Genomic DNA, 8,835 nt, shown 5'->3' with positions numbered 1-8,835 from the left:
GATCAGTGACGTCCGAAGCTTCGTTTAGAACGTGACTGCTTCGGTGTCTCGTTCAATGGTTTATAAGGAAGTGAATCTTTCACAGGATTTGTGGAGCGTTTTGATGGTGACAGATAGCAAACCACTGATATTTCTACTGAGAGACATGGAGCCAGCGAGGAATAGAGGAGTTTCTATTGTGTGGGAGAATTTTGAGTTCATTTTGGTCAATCGGGTGGGTTTTCCAGCTTTGTGTTCTTGTTTTTGTATTTGCTTTGTGCATTTTTATTTTATCTGAAAACGGGAAAAACTTAAGATGTCAACAAATCTGCTTTTCATAATATAAATATAATTAAATAACTTTAGAAAGACTTCTATTTGACTCGTTACATTTAATGTTATAGAAAGATATATTTAATTTATTAAATAATCTTAAACTGTTAGTCTGCAAAATGTGCAGCAATTTAATGTATTTAATCTCTTTAGCTGATAGTTTGTGGGGCCCAGGTAGACTGTATAACTGCATCTCTACCAGTTTCTCTGCACTCCAGCCTCCTCTGTTCCATGTGAAGGGATTTTCCTTAATGCAGGAGAAATTAGGAGCTGCTCTTTCTTTTTGGCTTACGTTTTACTTTATTGACCAACGCCTGAGTTTTGTTTGTTTTCTTAAATGGTCATAGTGGCTTGTCTGTCTCTTTTAGTTAGTATAAATTGAAACTTTAATAAAACTCTTTAATTTAACCCTTTTGCCTCCTTTTTCTGACCCGGTCACTTTTTGTTACTTCCCCCTCCCCGCCTAGACCCCTCAGGGGAACGTAACACAGCTTCACAAAAACCACCTTGAGAGCAAACTGCTGCTGAAGCGTAACCATCACCTCACTGAGTGAAGAAATGGCACATTTTTGTTAAATATGCAGAAATAGACACACACCCAAACAATTTATGGTAAACTGGGCTGCCTTGTATGTACATATGTTCAAGATGAATGGTTCTAATGTTTTCTGAGGCTGCTGTGCCATTTGGAGCAAAAATGAATATGAAGTTAACAGCATATCTTGTCACTGGAAATTGTTTGAACTGTTTATATATTTGTATTATTTACTGTCGGTATTAGTGAAAAAAAAAGCTTCATGTTGTGAAAAACTGAAATCTGGAAATTAGTGCCACGCGTTGCTTAAAGGATCCACTTGCAGGACTCCTGGGTAGCGTTCAAACAGAGATGTTTATTACAGATCTTCACCAAGTGAATGTACAGACAGTGCAAGGTTAGTGCTATATACAAGACGTGGGGGGCAGGGGTCCAGGGCTCCAGGGAAAACGGGGAAATCACACACGTGCTCAGAACAGCCTCTCTCCACTCCGCTAGCGACCTGTCACACCTTCCACACGGGGAAACACGGGGACGGGTCCGGGGAATCTAGGAACAAAGGAACACGTTAAGTCTGAGGCAGAGGCACGGCAAACTTGAGCTAGGTGTGTACTGACAAGAGCCTTCACAACAATCCAGCGTTGAACAGCTGATCTCCTTCTCATATACCGGCTGGTCTGATGAGGCCCAGGTGTGCACGATCCGGGAAGGCGTGGACCGAGGGCGTGAACCCGCCATGAGTTCTGCCCCGGCAAAACAGGGAAGAGGGAGAGGAAAAAGAGAAGAGAAGGGGGGCTAGGAGTGGAGAGATTCTGACCAGCGCCTTGCCGATCCCGCAGGTTGTGACAATAGTTTAAAAATAAATAAATAAATCTGACGTTTCAAACAGTTACTCGCTACTTGAGTAGTCTTTTTTTACTCTTGAGTAACTTTTTTGACAACTACTTTTCAGTTTTACTTGAGTAATAATATTTAAAAGTAATGCTACTCTTGAGTACAATTTCTGGATACTCGACCCACCTCTGGTGAATGCCTTGTAGTGGAATTTGCTGAAAACAGCAGAAGTAGTAAAACTGTGTGCTGAAGGGAGGGGGAAAGAAATCCACTGAAAACTGGTGTAGAAGCTGAAATTTGTATTGAAAACAGTTAAAAAGTTTAAATGTTAAACTGAAAAAATTGTTACCATAAGCGGGATTTGAACCCGGGCCTCCCGCTCTGAGAACAGCTGCTCATCTCACCAAGCTAAGAACACAGCTCAACCCCACAAACAAAATCAGTGACCACACTGATTATGTGGTCCATTTATTTCAATGGGACCGGGGAGAGAAAAAAAAAAAAAAAAAAAAAAAAAAAAAGCACAAAAACGAATTATCTCGAAAAGTATAGAAGTTATGAGCACCAAAAGTCATAGTCGGCATTAACAGAAATAGCATAATAGTTTAAAATTTGAATGGTGAAAATCGCACAAAAACTGCAAAAGTAGTTCCATGGCAAAGAAGAAAGAAGCAACTAGAAAAGTTTGCATTTCCTGCGAAAATGCCTTGTAGTGGAATCGGAAAACAGCAGAAGAAGGAGAACAATCTGCTGAAAAACTGATCTATCTAAAAAAAATATATATATATATAAATTAAAAAAAAAAAAAAAAAAAAAAGTATAACAGTTATGAGCACCAAAAGATATAGCAGGCTTCAACTGAAGGAGCTGAAAAATTAGCCGACAAAGTTGAACTTTCTGCAGAAATGAGGTGAATAAACTTAAATTTGTGCTTGAAACAGGTGAAGCAGAACTTTGTGCTGAAAAGAAGTTAAGACACTTAACCTTCTCGGTCATACTATGATTAAGCAAAAATACTACCATTTGGCACCAATACTATGCTTTGGCAGAATTACTATGTTTGAGCACAAATACTATGATTTAGCAGAAATAATATAATTTGGCAGTTTCTAGATCAGTCAACTGTGTGTCTGCTAAGTCATAGTATTTGTGTGAAATCATAGTATTGCTGCTATTGACAGAAATACTATGTTTTAGCCTATATACACTATGACTTGGCTCAAATACTACAATTTAGCAGTAATACTATGATTTGGCTTAAATATTGTGATTTGGGTGAAATACGTTGATTGACCCAGCCCAATTTTTACTCTTTAAGAGTGTGTGTGTGTGTGTGTGTGTGTGTGTGTGTGTGTGTGTGTGTGTGTGTGTGTGTGTGTGTGTGTGTATTCACATCATTTATGTTAATGAGAGTGTGGGGAGTGAGTTGGAGGGTGGGGTGGGCTGCTTTTAACTATGTTAAGCACTTTGTGCTACATTTTTTGTATGAAAAGTGCTTTATAAATAAAGATTGATTGAGCTAAAAAAATAAAAATAAAAATACTTTGCAGTGTCAAATACTATGAATTTGCAGAAATACAATGATTTAGCAGAAACACTGACTCTGTAAAAATACTATGATTTACATGAAATACTTTGTCTTAGCAGAAAAGCTATAATCTAATCAAGCAAGTTTTAGCAGAATTTATAAAGTTTCTCATTCATTTCAACTGGGACCCAAAAAAAAAAAAAAAAAAAAAAAAAAAAAAAAAAAAACACAACAATCTCCAATAATCGTCCATCTGTGTCAGGGGGAGAAAAATAAATAAAATAAATAAAAATTGGATTCAGACTGTTAAATGTTACCATTTGTCATGTCAGTCTTTACTCAGACGGTGGAAGTGAAATCATGGCTCAAATATTTGTTATGAAACCAATTATTTATTTTTACACCAAATTAGTGTTACCTTAGTCATATTTGATGAACATCCCCAGAACATTTAAAAAGAAAAAAAAAAAAAAAGTCTTCAAATCTTAAATTGGCCTAGAAATGTTAATAAATAAATTACACCCAGCATCCTGGACAAGTCTCAATGGAAGCGTTTGTGAGAAGACAATCATGTAATGGCAAAGCTGCAAAAGTAACAGGCTAACAGTAAACCACTAACATTAAACATCTACAATACTACATAAATTTTGTGATGAAAAAACGCCAAATTTTTATTTTTTTCCCCCGTCAAAGAACTTGAGAACTCGCCACCCTTTCTAAATGTGTTTAAGTGTAATATGTCCCATTATTTGTAGTTTTCCCCTTCTGAAGCTCGTTGGCAAAATTGTCTCCCCAGAAACGCATTGTCTTTTGTGATTTTGTATTCTACCATTGTATCAGCAGTTCTCCCCATTCGCTAACATTTTCTTACGTTGCATTTGACCTTTCTGGATCAGTTCTGTGAAAAGTAGTGGGGATTACCACAGCAGGTTAAATAAGCATTTAAAAAGTTCTATACAAGATAAAAAATAAAATTAGTAGGAAATTTCTATTCATTTAAAGTAAAAAAAACAAAAACAAAACAAAAAAAAAAAAAAACAATTCTTAAAGAAACTTGGGAACCTTCTCTTTGTGGAGAAAAATAGTATAAGCACCACACAGCCACACTTACCAATATTCAACTTTAATGGTAAGCAGGACAGTGTGTGGAGGTTATACCACATTTAATTCCTCAAAGATAAAACAAATTATTTACACTTTAAAATACTTTTAAGATCAAACTCCTGTTACACTAGTCACAGGTGTAGTTTTATGTGTTCTTTCATGAAAGTTACGAGTACTTTAATGTGAGAAGCTTTCCTCACAGTGACTGCACTTTTATGGTTTCTCTCCCATGTGGATTTGTCTATGCATGTTAAGGTTACCTGCAGTGGCGAATGATGACCCACACTGGCCACAGAGGTACTTTTTAATGCCACTGTGTATAAGTTCATGTCGTCGTAATTTACTTGGAGTGGGGAAGCCTCTCCCACATTCTTTGCAGTAGTTCATTTTGTGTCCAGTGTGTCTACGTTGATGTAATTTTAAGGTCCTTTCCTGGCTGAAAGGTTTTTTACAAATGTCACAACGAAATGGTTTCCCACCACCACAACGATAGCAGTGTTCAAAACTGGATCCTTCTGGGTTGTTCTGCTTCTAAACAAAGACAAATACATTTAACATAAGTTACACGTTTAAATAAACTTTAAAATAAATTCTGTTTCTATGACGTAGAGGAACAGAAACGAGCATTGACACCCCAGAAAGAAAAAAAAAATAAAAATACATACCTCACAGTAACTGCACTTGTGGAGTTTCTTTCTGGTGTGGATCTGATGGTGCATTTTAAGGGACGATGAAAGTTTAAAAGTCTTCTCACACAGTTCACATTTATACGGTCTCTCCTCAGTGTGGGTAAACATGTGTTGTTGTAAGTATCTTTTTTCTGTAAACTGCTTGTCACACTGATCACAGCTGTAAACATCATGTCCCGTGTGAATGCGTTTGTGTCTATTTCTGTTCCCTAAATGGTTGAAAGTTTTCCCACAAATGTCACAGCTGTATGCCTTAATTCCAGAGTGGGTAACTCTATGCCTCCGTAAGCTACCACTTTGAGTAAAATCTTTACCACACTGATCACATCTGTATGGTTTAACTCCACTGTGGATGAACTTGTGGTTTTCCAGGCCTTCTTTCTGAGTAAAACGCTTCCCACAATGATCACAACGGTATGCTGTAATATCACTGTGAGAGACTTTATGCTTTTTTAGGGCACTTTGCTGAGTAAAGGACTTCCCACACAAGTCACATCTAAACTGTTTATATCCCCTGTGGATTAGTTGGTGTCTTTGCAATTTACCAAAGCAAGTAAAACATTTTCCACACAAGTCACAGATGAACAGAATCTCTGCAGTGTGGAAGTCTGTGTGTTTTCTTAGGGACTCCTTTCGAGTAAAAGCTCTCCCACACTCATTGCAGCTGTATTTTCTTCCCCCGTGGGGTTTGTCAGCCTCCTGAGAGGGCTGACATCTTTGCCCATTTCGATCCTGCAGCAACAGAAATACCAACAGAGGCATTGAGTTAAATACAGTCATGGAACAAACTGAACAGTCAAACTCCCTCCAGTTTTCTGTATAATTTTAAACCAGAGGCCCATTTCAACCATCTACTAGTGGTAGTACATTATATACAAATGGTCAGAAGAACCAAACAATAATTTGGTAGTATAGTCTATGGAACTATCAGATTTAAGTATTTAAATATTCTCACGTCATCGCCATTCCTAGTGCTTGTACACACAAATATTCAGTCTTGTTCTTGTCTTTGATTTGACTGCTTAGATTAGACAAATTTAGCTGAAAGCCAACAAGGATACCCAACGGATCATCACGGCCTTGCCGTTTTGGTCCATTTGATCAACCTTTGTTGTTATTTTTCATTTTATTTTCAGTTGTTACAGACTGGGCAGACATGGCTGGGGGATAGGAAAGGGAGAGGTCTATATTTCTACAGGTTTTTAAATTGTATTCTAGAACACCTTAGACTGCTGACACCGTCATTACACCAGCATTTGTTTATCCCTAGAGTTACATTTAATGAGACTACTAGGCCAAACCCTAAAATAATTTCACATTATTTTGACAAGAATTTTATAAAGAATTACAATAGTAAAATGTGGAACTTTTGCAGGTTCTGGTTAGAGTGACCCTAAAGCATGTAGCAGAGCAGAGCAAGTACTACTGCCACCAGCTGCACTCCAACACAGTGGCGTTCAAGTCTGCTGAACTACAGGATGAGAGACTAGGGATTACCACAACAACTACTGTATAACATTTCCAAACTGTAATACAATAATATCTAATGAAGGAAAAGTGTAAATGTAATGTGTGCTACAACAGTAATTAAAATTATATTATAGAAAGAGTAATATATACAAATAACATTACATGATGTACTATTGGGGGCTTAATATAAACCTAGCCTGTGTTTTGGTGCCCGTTAAAATGAACTTTGTGTCATCTTTTGAGCAAATTGTGACCATCATCAAGCAAACCAACCGAAGACGATGAAGGGCACAGTTTCAATAGTAGTGAAACATATTTTCCATACCTTTTCTGTTGAAGTCATCGTTTCCTCTGTGGTGGCTAAACTGAGCCTAAATGACTCAAAAATGTTGCTCTGCTGCTTCGTCAGACTCTTCTCCACTTGCTAACCAGCAGGGACACAAACAGATCTGGTGGCGTTTCAGTATCGAGGCATGTAAAAAATAAAAATACGAAAATATTTCAAACACATGCTTATTCTACAGAACAGACTTTAGACCCACCTACTATCCAATCACAGGTCTCAGTGATCTTCTACAGATTTTGACCATCATCAGAGAATTTATTGGTCTGTAGGCAGTGTTTCATGCTTATTTGCCCCCAAACTTGAACATAAATTGCTTTGAGCCAGTTAGTGACAGTATGCCAGTGTAACCCAGTAACGGGTGAACCACTCTTATGACACAGAAAACTTGGGTTTTTTAAAAACCTAACAACAATAAAAATCTTGCCTTTTAGTGCAGACTTCTGGAGAAGGCATGTATTCCTGTTGGATGCTGCGTTTTTAAGGACCAGTCATGATGATGACCACATGCTTCGCCATAACAGAGTGAACTCTCTGTAACTAAGACCCAAATAGATTCTGGCACATTCAGAAGTTCTTACATTGTCAGGGCTCAGCAAGGCATAAGTCAAAGCACAGGACTCACAGGGATACAGAATAAACACAAACTAACCTTTATTTGGGTTATCCACTCAAGTCCACAATGCAAGGAAAACGAAGAGCAACAGAATCTCAGGAAGCATAAACTAACATGTTAACTAAAAAGATATGAGACAGGGCTACAAATACTCTCTCACACACTCAGGGCTAATTGGGAACTGGACACAGCTGAACATAATTAAGGAAAATGACAGACAGAACTTTGAATCCTGACTCAAGTAAGGCTTGAGGCAGTCCTAGTGCCTGGACTAAAGAATAAACCTAAAACCTTCTTATGATGAGTTCACATTAATCCTACTCAATTAGACCAAAATTATTTAACCCTGTGATGGACTCGGGGTGGGCAGATACCGTGTAGGTGACCCTGAACTGGAACTGAACTGAAAGTTAAAACTGAGATATACAATGATTATTGTCAAAAGAGGCACATTTGTGGAATTTCTGAGTAAATAAATCACATACAAGAACATCACACATGACATTAAAAATCTAAACTTTCCACTCGACACAATTTAAGATAAAAAAAAAGTGATTTAGCTACTGGGAAAAAGGATGCTTTCATGGGTTTAAAAATAAAAATATATATGTTAAAAGATTATTTTGTGACCCAGAAAGATTAATAAGAGTAATATTAAAACTTAGTAGTGGCCGCCGTTGTTGGAAACTGGAATTGGCTGGGCCGTGCTATGAATTCTGGAATATGGTGGACCACAAAGGACACAACGACCCATCCTTCAAATCTGGGGAAAAAAACAGGACACATTTGTCGGGCGGATTCGTAGGCTGGACACAGCTTATGTACCTTGATAGTTATGTATCAAATGTTTAAAAATGTTTGTTTGCATGTTCCTATGTACAGGCCCTGGAACAGCACCTTCTTAATGCTACAGCGCTACCTGATGAGAGGCAGACAGCTCAAGGACTTCGGGCATTCAATTCAATTCAATTTTATTTATATAGCGCCAAATAACAACAAAAGTCGCCTCAAGGCGCTACATAGGTACAGAGAAAAACCCAACAATCATATGACCCCCTATGAGCAAGCACTTTGATGACAGTGGGAAGGAAAAACTCCCTTTTAACAGGAAGAAACTTCCAGCAGAACCAGGCTCAGGGAGGGGCGGGGCCATCTGCTGCGACCGGTTGGGGTGAGAGAAGGAAAACAGGATGAAAGACATGCTGTGGAAGAGAGACAGAGGTTAATAACAGATATTATTCAATGCAGAGAGGTCTGTTAACACATACGGCATCACTCAGAACAGAAGTTAATCTTCTCTCTTCCAAGGACCATGAAAAATAGCATCTTATTTAGCATTGCTCAACCCATTTTACATGGTAACAGTGGAAATGTTCCAGCAGAAGAGAGTCACGGAGACATAGA

The 8,835-nt window shown here is 38.0% G+C and overlaps 1 protein-coding gene across 1 annotated transcript; it reads right to left on the bottom strand.

Moving 5' to 3' along the window:
• Positions 1-1,352: 1,352 nt before the first annotated feature.
• On the bottom strand, positions 1,353-6,815 carry LOC146702323 (uncharacterized). Its single transcript, XM_085468920.1, has 6 exons — positions 6,798-6,815; positions 5,444-5,734; positions 4,979-5,359; positions 4,574-4,844; positions 1,465-1,590; positions 1,353-1,396 (listed from the first exon to the last, which is right to left on the bottom strand). The coding sequence occupies exons 1-6, from the start codon at positions 6,813-6,815 to the stop codon at positions 1,353-1,355; spliced, it is 1,131 nt and encodes a 376-aa protein (XP_085325046.1).
• Positions 6,816-8,835: the final 2,020 nt, after the last annotated feature.

The sequence above is a fragment of the Copadichromis virginalis genome, linkage group LG9 (assembly GCF_057382275.1).
Source record: "Copadichromis virginalis isolate Kocher_CV1m ecotype Utaka linkage group LG9, C_Virginalis_male_GT1.1, whole genome shotgun sequence".
Taxonomy (NCBI): domain Eukaryota; kingdom Metazoa; phylum Chordata; class Actinopteri; order Cichliformes; family Cichlidae; genus Copadichromis; species Copadichromis virginalis.
The sequence above is the reverse complement of the archived record's forward strand: the minus strand, read 5'-3'. Positions and strand labels throughout refer to the sequence as shown.

Coding starts and splice junctions, on each gene's coding strand:
- LOC146702323 (XM_085468920.1), bottom strand. Junction 4,845..4,978: donor ACAAGTGCAGTTACTGTGAG/GTATGTATTTTT, acceptor GTCTTTGTTTAG/AAGCAGAACAACCCAGAAGG. Junction 1,591..4,573: donor GTCATCATTCGCCACTGCAG/GTAACCTTAACA, acceptor TTGCCGGGGCAG/AACTCATGGCGGGTTCACGC.